This window comes from Neofelis nebulosa, chromosome 14, assembly GCF_028018385.1.
Source record: "Neofelis nebulosa isolate mNeoNeb1 chromosome 14, mNeoNeb1.pri, whole genome shotgun sequence".
In the NCBI taxonomy this organism is placed as follows: Eukaryota; Metazoa; Chordata; class Mammalia; order Carnivora; family Felidae; genus Neofelis; species Neofelis nebulosa.
In genome coordinates this window covers 80,151,981-80,170,959 of record NC_080795.1, presented here as the reverse complement: position 1 = coordinate 80,170,959, position 18,979 = coordinate 80,151,981, and the positions used below count along the sequence as shown (strand labels likewise).

Below are 18,979 nucleotides of genomic sequence, written 5' to 3'. Positions count from 1 at the left end.
GTACTTGTACAGAAACAGACACATAGATCAGTGAACAGAGAGCCCAGAAATAAACTCAGGTTTATATGGTCAATTAATCTATGACAGAGGAGTCCAAAGCATACAATAGGGAAAAGACAGTCTCTTCAATAAATCGTGTTGTGGAAAGTGGACAGCTAGCTATATGCGAAAGAGTGAAACTGAACCACATTCTTATACACTGTATATAAAAGTAAATTCAAAATGGATTATAGTCCTAAATATAAGGCTTGAAACTATGAAATGCCTAAAGGAAAACATAGGCAGTAATCTCTTGGACATCAGCCTTAGCAACACTTTTCTGGATCTGTCTCCCCAGGTAAGGGAAGGCAAACAGAAGTAAGCTGTTGGGACCACACCAAACTCAAAGGGTTTTGCGCTTGCAAAGGAAACCATAAAACAAAAAGGCAACCCAGTGAATGGGAGGAGATATTTGCAAATGATATATCTGATAAAGGGTTAATATCCAAAACAGAAAGAATTCATATAACTCAAAACCAAACAATCTGATTAAAGACCTAAATGGACATTTTCCCCAAAGAAGACATCCAGATGGCTAACAGACACATGAAAAGGTGCTCAGCATCACTCATCATCAGGGAAGTCCAAATCAAAACCATGATGAAATGCCACCTCACACCTGTCAGAACGGCTGTTATCAAAAAGACAAAAAAAAAAAAAAAAAAGTGTTGGTGAACACGTGGAGAAAAGGGAGCCCTCGTGCACCGTTGGTGGGAATGCAAACTGGTGCAGCCACTTTGGAGAACAGAATGGAGGGTCCTCAAAAGTGTAAAAATAGAAGGACCATATGATCCAGTAATTCTGCTTCTGGCCGTTTACCTGAGGAAAATGAAAATACTGATTTGGAAAGATAACATGCACCCCTGTGTTTATTGCAGCATTATTTATAGTGGCCAAGGTGTGGACGCAGTCCAAGTGTCCGTCTGTAGACCCACATGCACACACTGCAGTGTTACTCAGCTATGAAAAGGAATGAAATCTTGCCATTCACAATAATGTGGATGGACCTAGAGGACATTATGCTAAGTGAAATAAGTCAGACAAAGACAAATAACATATGATCTCCCCTTACATGTGGAATCTAAAAAAAACCCCCCCAAAAATGAACAGACGATAACAGTGAAAAGACAAACAGACTCATATATACAGAGAATAAACTCGTGGTTGCCAGAGGGGTGGCTGGATGGGGGAAATGGGTGAAGGGGATGAAGAAGCACCAAATTCCAGCTGTGAAATAAGTGAGGCACGGGGATGAATAGTACCGCGGAGGGAATATGGTCAGGTGATACTGCAAACCCTCTGTGGTGATAGATGGTAGCTACACTGATTATATCGAGCATTTGACAAGGTCTGTAATTGTCAAGCCTTTATTTGTACACCTGAAACTAATTTAATATTTTAGGTCAACTATAGTTCAATTAAAAATTTTAAAAAATTTCATATAAAAAATGATGCCTCTCTGAAAAGAAATCCTGCACGCATTGGCAGTCCTTCTGTGTTTCTCCCCTGCTTCACCCCAAACCTGGGAAATCACCGTTCTATTTTCTGTATTTGCCTATTTGGGACATTTCACAAAGAAGGAATCAATCACACAATATAATCTCTGTCTTTCACATAGCATAGTGTTTTCAGGGTCTATCAAAGTTGGGGCGTGTATCAGTATTTCATTTTCTTTTTAGTGCCAAACGATTTTGATTATTTGGATATACCACGTGTCGTCTGTCCATTCTTCAGTTGATGGACATTCACGTTGTTTTACTTTTTGGCTATTATGAATAATGCAGCTGTGAATATTCATGTGCAAGTTTTTGTGTGAATATATATTTTAATTTCTATTTGCTATATGTCTGGGGTGGAATTGCTGAGTCATATGATGACTCTCTGTATAATCTTTTGAGGAACCACCAAAATTGTTTCCAAAATTGCTGCACAATTTTACATTCCCACCAGCAGTGTATGAGGGTTCCAGTTTTTCCACACTTATTATTACGTGTTTATTATGTTAGCCTTATTAGTGGGTATGAATGGTGTATCTTTGTGGCTTTGATTTTCATTTCCCTGATGGCTAATAATGTTGAATATTTTTTATGTGTTTATTGGCCATTTGTGTATCTCCTTTTTTAAACAATTTTTTAAAAAAATGTTTATTTTTGAGAGAGAGAGAGAGAGAGAGTGCGAGCACTGTGAGGGGCAGAGAGAGAGGGAGACACAGAATCCGAAGCAGGCTCCAGGCTCTGAGCTGTCAGCACAGAGCCCAACGCAGGGCTTGAACCCACGAACCAAGAAATCATGACTTGAGCTGAAGTCGGACGCTTAACTGGCTGAGCCATCCAGGCGCCCGCTCGTTGCCCATTTTAAGTTGGGTTGCTTGTCTACCTATTATTGAATTGTAAGAATTCTGTATATGTTCTATGTATAAATACTGTATGAAATATAAAAAAAATGATGCTTTCACTTTAGAAAATGTCCAGTGGTTGTACGGGGGGTGTGGTGGGGGACGGAGATTGAGTATGAATGTGACTAATGCAGGAGAAGAGGGAAATGACGCAGTGGAATCCAGAAAGGCGGTGAGGATTTAGGGAAGGAAGAGCCTGCTCACACCGGAGAGCGGGAGGCCCAGTGTCTGTGAGGGGTGCTGGGTGGGCTGCTGCCGTGGGGGGACATGGGCCTGCCTGTTACTTTCTTGTTCTGCCTGGAATATCCGTGCCTGGCTGACCCCTCCTTCATCCCCGCCTCCTGGAGAGTCAGCCCTCATCTGTGTTTCATTGAACTCTGAGCAGTTCTTCCTACATTTCTTCACTGTTGTCTTCTCTGAGGGCAGGCGTCTTTCCCTGTTCTGTTCTCTGCCGTGAGCCCAGCCCCAGGGGCGGTGGACCCCAGGAGGCATTCAGTGAACAGGTGTCGACAGAATGAGAAAACACACACATCAGAATTGTCCCATTTGGCTGGGTCACAGGTAGGCAGCGGGCCTGGGGTTACGAGGGCACACTGGTGTGCCAGAGAGGGCTCTGGGTTTGTGGTTGTAGTACCCAGGGGCTTCCCAGTGTTTCTGAGAAGGGGTGACGGGCTCTGAGCTGTGCCCCAGGAACACCGGTCTGGCGCGTGTCTGTGCGTGGATAAAGGAAGGTCTTGAATGCTGGTTGGGAGACCATTTAGATTCGTCTTCCAGGTGCGGGCCCAGGTGAGGACCATGGAGGTGGGCACGGAGAGGGCACTGAGGAGCACAAGTTGGTGGGGCCGCCAGGCTGTGGTTCTGTGCTCACAGAGGTATCTGGGCAACAGGCTAATCATCAGGGCCAGCAGAGCGACCGAACCACCTCCTTAAGCGGCATAGCCTTGAGCAGCAGGGTGGGCGGGGACCAGCCTTCCTCTTTACAGGTAGCTGTGGCTCAGTGAGGGTTAGCAGAGCCCTGACCCGAATTCTGGTCTGGTCTCTGACACTTCTGGACTGTGTGATTTACATAGCTGTTAATACCTCTCTGAGCTTCAGATTCCCTTATCCGTGAGCTGGGGTACAAATAGTTGATGGGATTGTTGTAATGATTGAGGTGCAATAGATTTGCTGCCGTTTGAGAAACAGAAGTTGTTACTGCATCACAGGGGTGTGGGGAGAGTCCAGGCAGGTCATGGATGAAAGAAAACTTTCTGGAAGCATGAAGGCTGAAGCCCAAGTCAGGTGTTGTGGTTGTTAACGGCTCGTTGTCTGGTTAAGTGGCTCCATATGTTTTCTGCTTTGAAAAGTTGCGTGTTTGATGGAGGTCCCTTCCGAAATCCTAGTGTCTCGGTGAACTGTTGTTCCTTTTCTTTTCTAAGGGAGCTAAAAGTGTGCTACGTAACAAATGCCTCTGTTCCAGAGTTACGGGCCTTACTCACAAAAGGACAGGATGAACTTGAAGAGATGGGTCTCCTAAAGCCTTTGGGACTTGTGTGTATCACCGTTTCTGTGCTTTTCCGGGTGGTGTCTTCAGGGTGTGGGAACTCGGCCTGGCTCTGCCTCAGCGTTTCATCGTGTCTCTGTTTTATGAAAAAGCTCTTTTTATGTGTTTCATTTCTCACAAGCTTTTTGCTTCCTGTCTGTGCTTCAGCTCTCCGAAGAAGAAAAAATCCAGCGATACAGCATCCTCTCTGAGCTCTACGAACTGATTGGCTTCCATCGGAAGTCCGCGTTCTTCAAGCGCGTGGCCGCTATGCAGTGCGTGGCCCCGAGCATCTCGGAGCCCGGGTGGAGGGCCTGCTACAAGCTGCTCCTGGAGACGCTTCCCGGCTACAGCCTGTCGCTGGACCCCAAGGACTTCAGCAGAGGTATTGGAGGTCTCACTGCTGCAACTGTTTGGCCCCGTTCCCCACACATCGTTTGAGCACTTGCCCTCTCGGTCAGACACTGTGGTTGGCGGCGGATGGGGTTCAAAACCACCAAGCCCCCGCCTGCCCTTGGGTACTTACGAGAATACTTAGGATGATCTAATAAACAAAGAGTGGTGCTTTGCTTGGGGGCTGGCGTTCTTTTGGCTGGTCCCTGTCCTGGCCCTGGTGGTAGAGATTGGAGTTCAGGGCAGAAATAACCGGCAAGTCGTGGACGCCTGTGGGATTTACGTTCAAAAAGCTCGGTGTTGTTGGTGGAAGAGGAGATGGGGCTGTGAAGGTGGGTACAGGCTCAGTTCAGCCACCTTCCAGAGAGGTTTCGTGGGAGGAGGTTAGCGCTCGGGAAAAGGGCAGAGTTTTTAAAGCAATCACACAGTTGTTTTGTACAGAGAGGATAAAGGGTATTTTAAAAGTTTCCACTTGCACACTGAATAGAATCCCCGTTTACCGTGCTTCAGAGAGACAGTAGGCAAGGTCGCTGTTGATTTCCAGTTACCGTTTTTTGGTGCCCTTTGAATGTAACTGCAAGCTGGCTCCAGAGGGAGAGCCGGCTACCCAGGCCTTCTGTGAGTCACCAGGAGTTGTCTGATGTGTCCTGTGAAACATAACATCTGAGAGTCCAGGGTCGGAGGCTTCCTTCCAGACGCTCTTCCCTGTTCCTCACTGTTTAACTGCCAGCCGCCCTTGGGTCTCAGCTGAATGTCACCTACGCAGAGAGGTCCCCCAGGGTCCCTCAGCCTCAGTGGAACCTGTTTATCTTTCCTCTTTCATCAAATCCTGTTGTTCCTCCCCCTGGCACCTTCCATAATTTGCACGTGCATTTAAAAATCAGTTGGGGCGATGGTTTCACATATGCTTCCCACACTAGCCTGTGTGCCCTGTGGGAGCAGAGCCCCCGACTCCCACTGTGTTCCCCGTCCGGCACACGGCAGGTGTCCCAAAGCCTAGTGAGCAGCTACAGCTTTGTGTGTTGGTTGCCAGTTGTCGAATAGAATTTCTTGATCTTAATTTTTGAATGAGATGAACAACATAGGTTTCTTTTAAAAAGTACAACAAATGAGCACATCTTCAAGTGATTCGGTACTTTTTTAGCCTTTTGTTTGGGAGGGGACGCTTGCCATTGTTTTGTGAAAGAGGTTGAGACCGAAGGTAAAGAAGTGCGATCAAATAAAGTAAAAATGATAAATGTTGGCTGGCTATATTTTTAATAAGAAATAAAAATCTCTTTAAACTTCATCTCCGCTGTTGCTCTGGACCACTTCAAACATTTCTCAGAGAATTAGATGGAAATGTTCTCAAACCCTGAACCTGCGGATGAAAGTAAATTGTATTCTCAGGACCTGAAATGTATTTCTATTTCTTGAAATGAGCATTTTCCCTAGCTGGTTACAGAAAGTGAGGGTAGGCACCAGAAGCATACGGTGTTGTATTGGCCAGCTCACAGGGCTGCGTATTATCATTTTCATCTTGTGTTACTGTGTATGAGGATTTGTGAATGTATGTGCTGTGTATGAAGATCAGCCTTTTCCTGAGTGAGGGATTCAGTCTTCCCCAGGAGCTTTTACAAAAGAGACTGGCAGGGCAGATGGGTTTGCTTAAAGGCAATTGTTGATGTAACAAACTCTCAAATTGGGAGAACTTTCTGAATGCAAGATGTTGAAAATGTTATCACTTGGTCATATGTTGCATATCTGTCTTAAGAATAAAGAGAGTCACCTTTTATTGCGGGAGCAGTTTTAATCACATAGAAATTGTGGCTTGTACACTATTTAGTGTTAAGAAAATTTGTGCTCAGCCTTACTCATAATTGCCTGTGGCAGGAACTGTATCCTTATGTATTTAAAAAAAAAATCAGGGGCGCCTGGGTGGCGCAGTCGGTTAAGCGTCCGACTTCAGCCAGGTCACGATCTCGCGGTCCGTGAGTTCGAGCCCCGCGTCAGGCTCTGGGCCGATGGCTCGGAGCCTGGAGCCTGTTTCCGATTCTGTGTCTCCCTCTCTCTCTGCCCCTCCCCCGTTCATGCTCTGTCTCTCTCTGTCCCAAAAATAAAAATAAAAAACGTTGAAAAAAAAAAAATTTAATAAAAAAAAAAAATAAAAAATAAAAAAAAAATCAGCCTAGGGATATTTGCCTGATGTTGAAGTGAGAAAACCTTCTTGATACCCTAGTGTTGAGATTCGTTAAATTGGGTCATTTAGAATTCATGGCTTGGTTAGTCATGAAATTGATTTCAGCTTCTTAATCCTTTTTAAAATCTCTTATTTCGTTTTGGCATTCGGTCTTTGCTTCTTTGGACAGTGAGGAAGTATTGCAGGGACTTGTCTTTCTCTGCGTCCCCGTGGTATGAAAAGTGCTGCTGTTTTCCATTCCCAGTGGTTTTTGTAAGACCGACTGTAGGGTATGAGGTAGATTTTGTGGTGTGTGTGTCTGTGTGTGTTCATGCACCTCCAAGACTTCCAGTTTAGAAAATTATTATGAAGTAAGTTAAATATATACAAATTAAGGAGAATAGTACAATGAGCCCATCACCCAGAGTAAGTGATTGTCAAGAGTGTGCCACTTGTGCTTTATTTTTACCTTTTTTTCCCGTGTATTTGTCATTTGTGGACGTGTTTAGGGCAAATCCCAGAAATCATGTCATTTTACCCTACGTGCTTAAGTTGCATGCCTGAAAAAGAGGGCATTGCCTTTCATGAGGCTTTCAACTTGACCCACATGCTGTGAAACCCCACCGTGTATCAGGCATCCCACCAGGCCTTAAAGATACTTGGGTAAATAAGACACAGTCCTGGCTCCCAAGGAAACGAAGGGTCGGTGGAAGGAATAAATCACGAGGTTACAGGTGCCTCGCTGTACCTGCCAGATAACGCCTGTGGGGCCGAGTCTGTGCACGATACGGCAGCAGGACATGAGAGGGAGGGCTGGCCAGCCGCGTGCGGCAGGGCGGTGGGCGAGGAGTTCAGTGGGGGCTGTGACTGGAGCCCTCAGTCTTCTCTCCCAAGCCGTAGGGCCCCAGACATGCAACACTGTGCAGTGACATGTGTGTTGGGATCCCATTACAAGGTCTCCTTCATGAGGGATCTCCAGGTAGAAAATATTTAGAAGCAATAATTGTTGCCAGAGGGAGATGGAATAAATAACTCTAAGATTCTGCGGTCTTAAAGAGGTAATTTTCGATGGCTGTGCAACTGACTGCCTCACCCTAAATTTTACCCATGCTGATTTATTTCAGAGGAACAGCTGCAGAAGTCTGTTGGTAACCTTTTTTTAGCTGTCTGCCTTTATGAGCTTTTCTTATAGGCTAAAGTCAAAAACAAACAAACACATTTTCTAATGGCCTTGGTGGTTGCTAACGAAGGCCCATCAAGTACCAGTGTTTCTTTGAAAAAAGTTGTGTATCTAACTCAAATACATGCCATTGGAAACATAATCTTTTATTATAACCTTATTGTAATGATTTCCAAGTGCTTATTTTTATTTATTTGTTGGTTTAGGGGCAGAGAGAGAGAGATTATGCAGGGGAGGGGCAGAGAGAGAGAGGGAGAGAGAATCTCAAGCAGGATCCGCACTGTCAGTGCGCAGTCTGATGCGAGGCTTGGTCCCACGAACCGTGAGATCCTGACCTGAGCCGAAATCAAGAGTCAGACCTTCAACCGACTGAGCCACCCGGGAGCCCTTCAAAGTGCTTATGTTTACATTGTGTCTTCATAGAAGAGAAAAAGTGTACCATAAACCATTTTTTTAACTGTATGAAAACACCCATCCCTTATGAGTTCTTTCTGGGGTGCGTAAACACGGCACATTTCTCTTGTCCTTTGGTTTGATAGTCGCTTTGGTTTGATAGTCAAGGCACTTGTCTTTAAATCACCAGGTTTGACACATGCCATCGCACGTGTTTCCACGGAGGCTCGCGTCTCCAGCTCCGTGGCTGGCGCCCTCCTGGAGCCCTTTGAGAACCTTCTGTGACTTCCACCCCACAGGTACACACCGAGGCTGGGCTGCTGTCCAGATGCGTTTGCTTCACGAATTGGTCTACGCCTCCCGAAGGATGGGGAATCCTGCTCTTTCCGTCAGGCACTTGTCCTTCCTGCTGCAGACCATGCTGGATTTTTTGTCCGATCAGGGTGAGTGAGTTCAGACTACCACCCTTTTCAGCACTCTTGGCTCTGGCCCCCGTAAACACTGGGCTTAGGTCTAGGTGGGTGGCGCTTCCCCATCCTCCGTGTCCTCTGCTCCCCGTGCTGCCCTCACTGTCCTCCACGGGTGCCTGATGCTGCTGCCCAGCATTCCCTCCCCCCCCCCCCCCGGACCCTCTCTCACCCCACTCTGCTGCTTCTGTGTCTCTGGCTGGTGCCGGGATGCGGGATGCGGGATGCGGGATGCCCGCCCGCCCCCCCCACCCCCGCACAGGCCCCACTTCCCTTTGCCTACATTGTATCAGACAGAAATGTCCAAGTAGAGGGTGTATATAGAAAAGTGCATGGTTCATCAGAATGTAGCTCAGTGCATTTGCCCCCGTGACTGTTAGCGTTTCTGTAGCCGGCAGCCGGAGGGGAAACGTGACCAGAACCACAAGGACCCCTGTGTGCCCGTCAAGGGCGGCTTCTGTCTTGCTCTTACAACCAAGGGTGCCGTTTGCCTGTGTTTGTACCCGTGGCATCATGTGGTATTTCTGCCCAGGCGTCAGGTGACTTTCTTCTGGGCCCTTCCGTCGGTCGTCCGCTCCTACGGTTACTGGGTGGCATCTGTGTTTTGGGTTTCGGTCATAATCTGTTTATTTCCAGCCCAGATTCCACCCTGGGTCCAGACACTTGGCCACTTGCAGGGCACGGCCCTTTGCCTGTGCCACAGCCACTTGGAAGGGAGCACGCCAGCACTGGAGCTCCGTGGCATCCCCGGCCCACCGCCCCTTCTGCCGGGGCCGCTCAGCCAGCCCGTGTGTGTTGCTGGTTGGGCCCCGTGCCCTCTCTGCCCTGGAGATGAACGAGTGGGGAATTTGTTCAGAAGTGCTCCTGAGATCGATAACCGAAGGAGGCGAGGTGGGGCAGAGGGAGCTGAGCCTCTGTGCGGTGTCAGCAGAGGCCCCGCCGGCCCCCGGAGGGCTCTGTGCTGCGACGGCCTGGCAGTGCTGGCCTGCACTGTCTCGAAAGCCAGGCCCGGTGCCCGGTCCTGCCGTGCCTGCCGAGGCAGTTTCTGGAGACGACTCCCACAGCTGGGTAAGGCCTCGGCTGACCCCGTGGGACTCTGAAGCTAGGATGGCCCTTCAGAGAGACAGCTTGCTGGGTGGTGAGGGGCCAGGCCCGACTGCTCCCACAGCCGGGCCCTAGATGCACGCTGCTCCCAGGAGGGGGCATGCTCGCCCCAGGAGGGGGCATGCTCGTGGGCGAGGCGGCTCTCTCCAGCAGAGAACAGTCCGGAGAGGGCAGCACTCCCGTCCCTGGTGGTGCACCGCTGTCTGCCGCGGAGCCGCCCCTCCTTCCAGGTGTTCCTGCGGGGATCTGCCACGGCTCGGCCACCGCTCTCCTTCACCGCACATCCTCTGTCTTCAGGGCTTTAACGTTAGTGGGTATTCCTCCCCCTCTGCCTGCTGATTTTCCCCGACTGCTCTCCTTTCCTGCGGTCATAACAGTCTCCTCTGCTCCAGGATGGAAGGGGGTTGTGAGGCTTAAATGCGTTAGTTCCAATAAAGCATTTATCCTGGAGCTTATACTACAACTGGTAATGGTTAGCTTCAGAACAAGTACTCAAGTTGGCGTGCGATTGCCTTTACAAAACCAAGAAGACAGTCGGTCTGACTCACGCGCTCTTCTAAAACGGGAGAGGAAAGGGGTTCTTTCGTAGCTGTGACAGCACAAGTGCAGTGCTGTGTTTTAAGCAGAAACAGTTGAGGACCTTGGCTCAAGGTGAAGCTCAAGCGTGCGTCACAGGCTTGGGTGAGATTCCTCTTGTGGGGCCTCCTCCTCCACGTCCCGTGTGTCCTCGAACTTCAGGCTGGCCGCGCAGACTTCACGTTGTACCTACCACATGTGCCCATCGTGTGCCGTTTTCTGTGCCCGGTGGCACCTGCTGGAACTTGGGACTATCACGTTCCTCAGGTGACTTCCACAGCGGTCTCGGAGCGAGGAGCTCCCGTAACATCTCGCTGCTAATGCCCTTGACGCGCTTGCCACGTCCCGTGGTTATTTGTATCTCTTTGGGCTTCGCTGCCCAGACAGGGTCCCCCACGGATGGCGGGACAGCTCGTCCTCTGTGCCCACTTGGTTTCCGCTGCCTTTGGTGCGGCATTTGAATTGTGTTTGTCTTCCTGCCGCCTGCAGAACTCGGCCATTGAGGACTCGCATGGCAGCTGGCTTCGTGAACGGTCCCCACCTTGGCTTCTCTGAAGCAAGGGTTGCAGACGAAGGCAGGGTTCCCAGAACAGGCCATCTCTAGTGTCCAGTGGTGACACGGGCATGGGTCTGTCCCTTGTCTGCTGTATTGAACGTTTGCTTTGCGATGGGCGACTGGCTCTCCTCACCGCCCCCCTCTCCCCGAGGGTGCTTGAACCGCCCCCTGCCCCAGCAACCGTGACGACATAGTGTCCAGTCTGAGTGGAACCTGCCCGCTGGGCCTGAGAGTTCTGATCCGTGGCACGTGTCCCTCCCCACTCTCGTCACGGCCCTGCTCTCTCTCGGTACCGCTTTCCCACATGCCTCACCTTTAATTGTGTGCCATGTTGTACGACCGTGAGTCGCGAGGACGGGGCCCCACGTCCTTGTCCGGAGCTGCTCACACCTTCGTCTGCTTCTTCTTGCAGTTTTTTCTCTTACATATGCACCCCCTGTCCTGCAGCAGGGCCTTTGTGCTCCCGCCCTCCCCTCCGTTCCCTGTCACCAAGTGACTCCTCCAGGTGTGGACTCCCTCTTGGCAGCTGTCGGCAGGTGCCGGCACGACCAGACCCTCCCACTCTGTTCTCTTCCTCTGTGCGCTGCTCACGGCTGCGGTGAAAGATCCGCACATCGCTAGCTGGTCAACGTCTGTCGTCCTTCCTGGAGCTCCGGGGAGAAGGAGCTTGCTGGTTATTGGAGGTCATGTCCGTTGGTGATCTAAAGACCTTGAGTTTGAAAGCAGAGGAACGTGGGGCGTCTGACTGTTGAGCAAAGAGTCGTCTCCTTAAAGGCCTGTGTGTAATGGTATTTGGGTAACTGGAGTCTTTGGAGAAAAGGACAAAAGTCAGGAGGTCTCAAGAGTTCTTTCCTCTGATGGCTGTAACCTCAGATCGATAGTGACGTTCTCCCTGAGCCTCCATTTTCTCATTTGTACAGCTAGGGTGGCACAGTTGTGAGATAGTTTGTTATTATTTTAATGACCAATATTTTAGTTTATTGGATGACCTTTCCTCTGGAGAGCTCATGGTATCATTTATACAGTTGATAGTTAACATTTCTACATATTGCTGCATTGAAATGAAGTGTGGACTAGGAAACAGCCAAGAAAGAAAGAAACGATCCTGGGCTTGAGGGGGGTGCTTTCTAGTCTTATTGTCCTACGTCAGACTGCTTGGGCGTTTGCAAGGTGAAGGCGCCACGATCTGGGGCTTTCTTGCCCTTCCCTCTCCCACATGCACCCCAACTGTGTGCAGATCTGAGTGAACTCGTAAGATACGAGGACGGTTGTTAACACAAAAGGCTTCAGTTCCCAGCACTCTTGCCAGTTTTTGCAAGATGAAAGTACTAACTTGAGGATGTATGGACATTTCTTGGGAAGCGTGACCGCGTTAACCTTTTACGATCACTGACGTGGGGTCGCTTCTCCTGACGGGGCGTGCCAGCTCCCGTGGCATCGTGGCAGTGCATTGGTGAGCCCCGTGGGCTGTAGGTGCAAACCTGGTCCTGTGTGCTGCCCAGGGGCCCCTTGAAAGGGAGTGGGATCCCTGACTTCACGAAGGCTCAGCGTGGCGGGCGCCCCTTCCGGCTCTTACTTGCCTGTGCCCTGGCCGTCTGCATCTCTGCCTGCGTTCTGGGCCACGCCTGTTTCTGCCGCCTTCTGACTGTGACACCCCCTTCACGGAGCCTACCCTGCTCACGTGGTCCTGGCTCCCAGTGCTGCCGGTCTGTCCCCTCCACCCCTCCCGCCCCCACAGCCTGTGAGCTCCTCAAGGACAGGGAGTGTCCCCGATACCTGGCCCAGAACCTGGCTCCTGGTAGGCCCTGCGATGCTGCGGGGCGAGTGGGGGCTTCTGTCCCGTTCGGTGTGCCCCTGCCATGCTGCCCAGCTCCTGTGTCTTCTAGCTGGCCACTTTAAGAATCCTGTAGCCTTTGACCTTCTGCAGCAGGGTTCGGGAAGCCACTGCCCGGGGGGCCGGCCCCAGCCCGCCACCTGATTTTGATTCTTGTGTTGGTGGTTCTAGGATGGCTTTGTAGTTGCTGACCCCACATTCCTGTGGAAAGTAAAAGGCTTGCTGCTTTCACATCAAGTTACTTAAAGGCAAGGGGAAAAATTAGGTAGAGATTGAATCTGACAGATTCAAATGAAAAGTCCCAGATGAGAGGATAAAGATTAGCCACACAGTACGTGTGGTCCATGAGTGTGGAGCAGAGAGACGCCCCGCTTTAAGTAATTCCTGTTGGTGCCTCGTGAACAGACGGAGGGTGGGGGTGGCGGTGCTGCTGGGACTGTGGGACAGCCAGTGAGCGAACCTGTGTTAGGGAGCTTCCTCCATCAGACTTGGTGCACCGTGTTGTGGCGGCAGACAGGGTGATGTTCTTGCTGTAGGTTCAGATGCTTCGTTAGTGAAATTTAAACTTCGCATAGTTGCTTGGGCTTGTCCCTGCTGGAGACTAATGGGTTTTTGGGTGTTACTGGGTTCAGTATTTTGCTGGAGGCGACTGGGTCGAAAACCTGTCAAAGCTGCAATTTCTTATCTACTTGGCAGGATTCCTGTAGATTAGAGAACAGGTACCTGGATTGAGTGCAGTGTGTCTGATGCAAAAAAGTGCCTAAAAAGTGTCCTAGGACATTTCTGTTGTTTCCCGCCCAGGGGACCAGGACTCCAGCTCCTTGGTCAGAGGTCAGTGGTTCTTTTGCCCGAGGTGCCTTAAGAGGACCCGAGAGAAATGGAATCTCAGGTGCCTGGGTGGCTCAGTGGGTTGAGCGTCCGACTTCGGCTCAGGTCATGATCTCATGGCGAGTGAGTTCGAGCCCCGTGTCGGGCTCCGTGCTGACAGCTCAGAGCCTGGAGCCTGTTTCAGATCCTGTGTCTCCCTCTCTCTCTGCCCCTCCTCCACTCACGCTCTGTCTCCCTCTGTCTCAAAAATAAATAAACATTAAAAAAAAAATTAAAAAAAACAAGAAATGGAATCTCTCATCAGGAGAACGGCAGAGTGAGTGCAGAGGGCTGGTCGGCGTGCAGATGTTCTGAGTTGTGTCGTAGGTGATGCACAGTAGCACCATCCCTCCCATCTGATGGGAGCGGGGAGGGGGTGGGGGGCAGGTGGGAAAGCGGGGGAGGGCCAGGGAAGGGCCGGGCCGCCGAGGAAAGGCGGTCAGTGGGTCTGGCACTCGAGCGCGTGCCGTCTCCTTCCTGGCCGATGTCCCGCACCCCACACTGAAGTTGTTGGGAATGTGCCCGTTGCTGCCCTGCCACTGAAGGTGTGGAGTGAGATCAGGCAGTCAAGTCGTGGTCCTGCTGGAGGAGCGCAAGAATCCCAGTCGCTGTGGTCTAGAACGTGAACTCGATTGGCTGTTAGCACCCGAGGTCGCTGGCCTCTACCCCTGAGGTGGTGTGTGGGGAGCCTCAGGGCCCGGAGCTCAGAGCTAGCCTCAGTTTCCCTGTCCTAGAACGGGATTATAAGGTGCATCTTGTGAGGGTAGTGTGAGAGTGAGTGAGGTAATGGCTTGGACGTTAGAGCAGTGTGGGCCTCTGGAGTGGCCACTGTGTCGCCCGTCCCCCCCACAACAGTTGTCATGCTTTTCCTGCGGGAACCCGAGTATCTTACTAGACTGTATGTTTTAAAAGAAAATGTGTTGGGAAGGCACTCGCCTCCATACGGTTCACCCACTGAAGGTGCCCTGGTACATCCCCAGGGTCATCTGGCCGACAGACACTGTCATCCTCCCTGAAGGAGGCCTTACACCTGTCAGTCTCTGTCCCCTCTCAGCCCCCGCCTGAGCCCTCGGGAGGCATGCTGAGGTGCCCCAGAAATAGTTTTTTTAATGTTTATATTTGAGAGAGAGAGAGAGAGAGAGAGCGAGAGCGTGTACAAGCAGGGGATGGGCAGAGAGAGAGGGACACAGAATCCGAAGCAGTGGGGCTCAAACCCACGAGCTGTGAGATCGTGACCTGAGCCAAAGTCGGATGCTTAACTGACTGAGCCACCCAGGTGCCTCAAGCTGGGTACCTTTGAAGAGGTTACCGAAGCCTGGTTTCCTGGTCTGTTTTATTTTATGGGAATGAAAATCTGTGCCCTACTCAACTGTGAGAGTCATTGTGAAGCACAGGTGGGATGGGAGATGTGAAGCACAGGTGGGCTTTGCAGGTGTCGAGAGCTACTGCTCATTACTGTGGTAACCGCTCCTTCTTCGTCCCCTCTTTTCCCTCCCTGTCCCCCCACATTCCCTTGTGTCATCCGTCAGTCCCGTGTATCGCGTTCTGAGTTGCCACAGACTTGGATTGAATGCCGTTGTCTTTATGACTTCCGTGACCTTGGATAAATAATTTAACTTCCTTCAGCCCTAGTCTCCTTGCCCATACACTGGGGATGAGAGTGTCTCACTGGCTGTGAGTCTTACATGTTTGGCGAAGTGCCTAGGGTGGTGCCTGACCTCGTCGTGTGCGTTCGGTGGTAAGAACGTTTTAGGTGATTATCTCTAGAGAACCGGCTTGAGGAAGAGCGTCGGCTAAGGGGAGAGAGGAGTCCGTGTAAACAGGTGGGTACAGGAGCATCATGGGGCAGTTGACAGTTCTTTTCAGAGGTGGAAGAGTGTTAGGGGTGATGTTCCATGAAGAAGGTGACTTTGACCTTGAAGAACCAATTGGTGTTTGCCAGACCAGACTGAGCAGAAGAAATAGTGTCACTTAGAAGATTTTTCTCTAATGCTGGTGGAATTAAGAGTATTTGCTGTGTTTAGGGCAAGCTGGCCACGGTAGCTTGGTGGCAGTCTGTTGTCTGGGATTTGGGGAAGCAGAGCGGATGACCAGTGGTTGTACCGTACAACCCAGCCGTGGCGGTCCTGGGTGTCCCCTCAAGACCGAGAAAGCACGTGTGCACACAGACACTTGGCCACCGGTGGTCACAGCCGCATTGGGTGTAATGGCCCTGAGACGGGACCAGCACAAGTGGCCATGGACAGATGAATGGATGAAGAAGACGCGGGGCATCCTACCTGGATGACTCTCTCTTCCTCATCCCTCCCTGCTTTCCTTTTCCCTGCCGTCCTTCCTTCCTCGTGGCTAACTTGTGCTCATCCTTCACGTTTCAGTGTAGACACCACGTTTATACTTTCCTATGAAGCCTTTCCTGGGCCCCCAAGGCCATCTTGGGTTCCTCTGCGGTGTCCCCACTGGCGGATGTAACTTGCCTACAGGAGCACTTTGGACCCACTCTGTGCCTATTGCTTGTCTAATGGACAGACTGCCCGCTGGGGCTGCAGGGTCTCTTAACCGGCCGTTTCTCGCCCCTGGCACCTCATGGCATGCATTGGCGTGCACGTGTTCTTGAGTGCACGAATAACACATGTTTTCCTCTTTTCAAAAATAACTTTATTGAGATTGAAATCACGGACCACACAATCACACTTTCGTATGCTCACAGATATGTGCACCTCCATCACAGTCATTTGTAAACATTTTTATCACCTCAGAGAGAACCCTGTCCCCTGTAGCCGGCTAGGGGCACGTGTTGGCACTCATGTCGTGTTGAATGCATTCATCGTAAGTACTTTGGTTTGCTTGCTTTCTTTTCCTGGCCCACTCTTGCTGTTCCTGGCAATGCCGTGGTGAACATCTTCAGGTCTTTGGCTTTTTTAGCAGGAGGGAGATTTTATCCAGAGAGGGCTCACTGGATCAGTCATTTTGGACGTTTTTATTGCTGTGGAAGCATATTGCCAAATTGCCTCTGGAAGCTTGGTTCTGATTATACTGCTGGCAGTGTGCTGCCGATTCAGTACGTACAGGGTGCTGCCTTGGTGTTTTAATTTGTATTTTCTTGGTAACTTGCAAGGCTGAGTATTTTTCCTGTGTGTCTGTATGCTAATTGTATGGCTTTCACATGAAATCCTTCCAGTGTTCTCATCACCTTCCTGTGTCTTGCCTCATTCGAGTCTCATTGGTGGGGTTGGGAGGCAGGTAGGGTCCCAGCCCCCGGCCTGTCGAGGTTGCTGACGTTGTGAGATGCCGAGTAGTTCACCCAGAGACTCCCAGTTATTCAGGGTAGGCAGACTCTAGAAGGGGGCTTTTAGCCCTCGTCAGAGGACATATGCACAGCTAACTATAAAATCTGTCCCGTGCCATAATAGACCTGGATGGTGCCCGGCAGCATAAAGGGGTTGGGATGCCTCCTACAAGTGTTTCACTGGACTAAAGCTGGAAGTGTCAGGAAAGTGTCTTAAACATTTTTATGGTGGTCTCCCCAGCAGACCTTGACATTGGAAACAGAGATGCCACCTGTGTCCCTGAGCAGATCTGTCTCCCCTCCCTTCTTGCTCTCCTGGCCCCTTCCACTGTGGCCGCCAGGACTTAGGCTCTGTTGTGGCAGATGCCCTGTTTCGGCTCAGCCTTCTTTCCTTCCTGAATGGTCCGTTAGCCGTCTCCTATTAAGCTGGTGGCTCTTGAGCGTGGGGGTTTGGAAACGTGTGGGCGTGTCCTGGATGTGACTGTGGTCACGTGTGTCATCTGCACTCAGTCGCCTGGAACAAGCAGCCCCGGGCAGGGGTGAAGCCAGCCGTGCATTCAGGGCGCCAGCAGTACCCTGGGAAACTGCTCTCCCCTGAGGGCCCTGCTTCTCCTATAGCTCGAGTCCTCGCGGCCTAGAGCTGGGGTGTAGCCCTTTCCTGTTGCTGCTTCTGGACCCATCACCCCTGCCTTGGCTTTCGTTGGGGTCATTTTCTTTCTTTTTTTTTGAAAAAAATTTTTTTTTTTTTAATTCTTGAGACAGGGAGAGACAGAGAATGAGCATGGGAAGGGCAGATAGAGAGGGAGACACAGAATCTGAAGCAGGCTCCAGGCTCTGAGCTGTCAGCACAGAGCCCGACGCGGGGCTCGAACTCCCGGACCATGAGGTCGTGACCTGAGCGGAAGTCGGAGGCTCAACCGACTGAGCCCCCCGGGCGCCCCAGTTGGGGTCATCTTCAAACAGCCCGATCGTCCTCCTCACTTTTTGATACCTTCACCTGCTGGCCTGCCCTCCCCCGCAGCAGCTCCGCTGTCTCTGTTCTCCGTGACCTGAGTGTCCCTGGGCAGGGTCCGTTCAGCACTCGCTTGCTCTTGTCCATGGGTGCTTTCTCCTGGCGGATGTCAGCAGGATTCTGTCCGTGTGCGCGGCTCTCTCCTGTCCCTGGTGCCGAGCTCTGCACCCCGGATGGCCTGCCCCTCCGTACCCTGCTCGGCCAGACGCTGAGGCCAGAAACCGGGAAGGCGGTCCTGACTCTTTCTCTTCCCTGTCAGACCCTCCTCTGAGTCCTATCAGCAGGTCCTCAGGGTCTCACCTCCTCAGTAGACCCCTGATGTGGCCGCTTGTCCCCACCTGTGTCCTTATAGGCACAGGGGAAACCACTGTGAGGTCTCAGCTGCCCCTTCGGCCGCCTGGGGTCTCCCTGGCCTGGTGCCCTGCACCTGCTGTCACGTTCGTTGCTTTTCTGCTTCAGACTGTCCATGGGCTCCCGTCATGTTGAAGAGTCGACTGGCCCCACATCATTCCGTCCTTAGCCCCCCAGACCGGCCTCCTTCCATCCGCTGCTCAGCTTCAGGCCTTGTTGCTTTTGTCTCTGTCCTCCCAGGAAGCTTGTTTCCACCCTGTCTCTGGACCGTGTACTTGGGTCTTTCTGCTTGAATTGTCTCCCCAAGATGTTCGTGCGACTGCCTTCTCTGTGTTCCTCGGCTCCGAGTTCACGTGCCCTGTTCGCCATCTGCCTCGTGGCACCCTTATCTCTTTGCCCCTTCGTGGCTAGTCGCCCTCCTGGCCGGAACACGAGCGTGCTGGGGGAAGGCTCCGTGTCCTGGGCACGCTGCCACCTAGGACCGTGTGGGGCAGGTGCCGCTCAGTGTTTGTTCACTCACCGTCCAACGAGGGAAGTTGTCCAGTTTCCCTCCACCTCCTCTTCCCCTTTTATGAAGTGGGCACCCAATCCCGCTTCTTGTGGAACCGTGAGGATTAAGACCCATCATCCCTCCTCTGTCTGCCTTGCGGCCGGAGGCTCCCGAGGCCGAGTCCCTCCTCTCCTGTGCATCACTCAGCTGTGTGTGGATTCGGGTACTTGGTGCAGATAACACTTAGCCCTCGGGGGAAATACTCACATGTCAAAAGAAAATGTTGCTGAGCCAACCGTTAGCTCAGAATGTGCAGGACCAGTTCCAGGGCCCCAGTCTGGAGCCAGGACCCAGGA

At 51.3% G+C, this 18,979-nt stretch overlaps 1 protein-coding gene across 6 annotated transcripts in view; it reads left to right on the top strand.

Moving 5' to 3' along the window:
• Nucleotides 1-18,979, top strand: part of TRAPPC9 (trafficking protein particle complex subunit 9) — a 572,152-nt gene that overhangs the window by 74,879 nt on the left and 478,294 nt on the right. For 5 of the 6 annotated variants that reach the window (XM_058699183.1, XM_058699186.1, XM_058699184.1 and 2 more), the window contains 2 exons: nt 4,125-4,341; nt 8,380-8,523. In XM_058699183.1, the coding sequence (XP_058555166.1) occupies nt 4,125-4,341; nt 8,380-8,523 (361 nt within the window). The remainder of the gene's footprint in view (nt 1-4,124; nt 4,342-8,379; nt 8,524-18,979) is intronic. The other variant, XM_058699185.1, reaches the window with a different exon arrangement.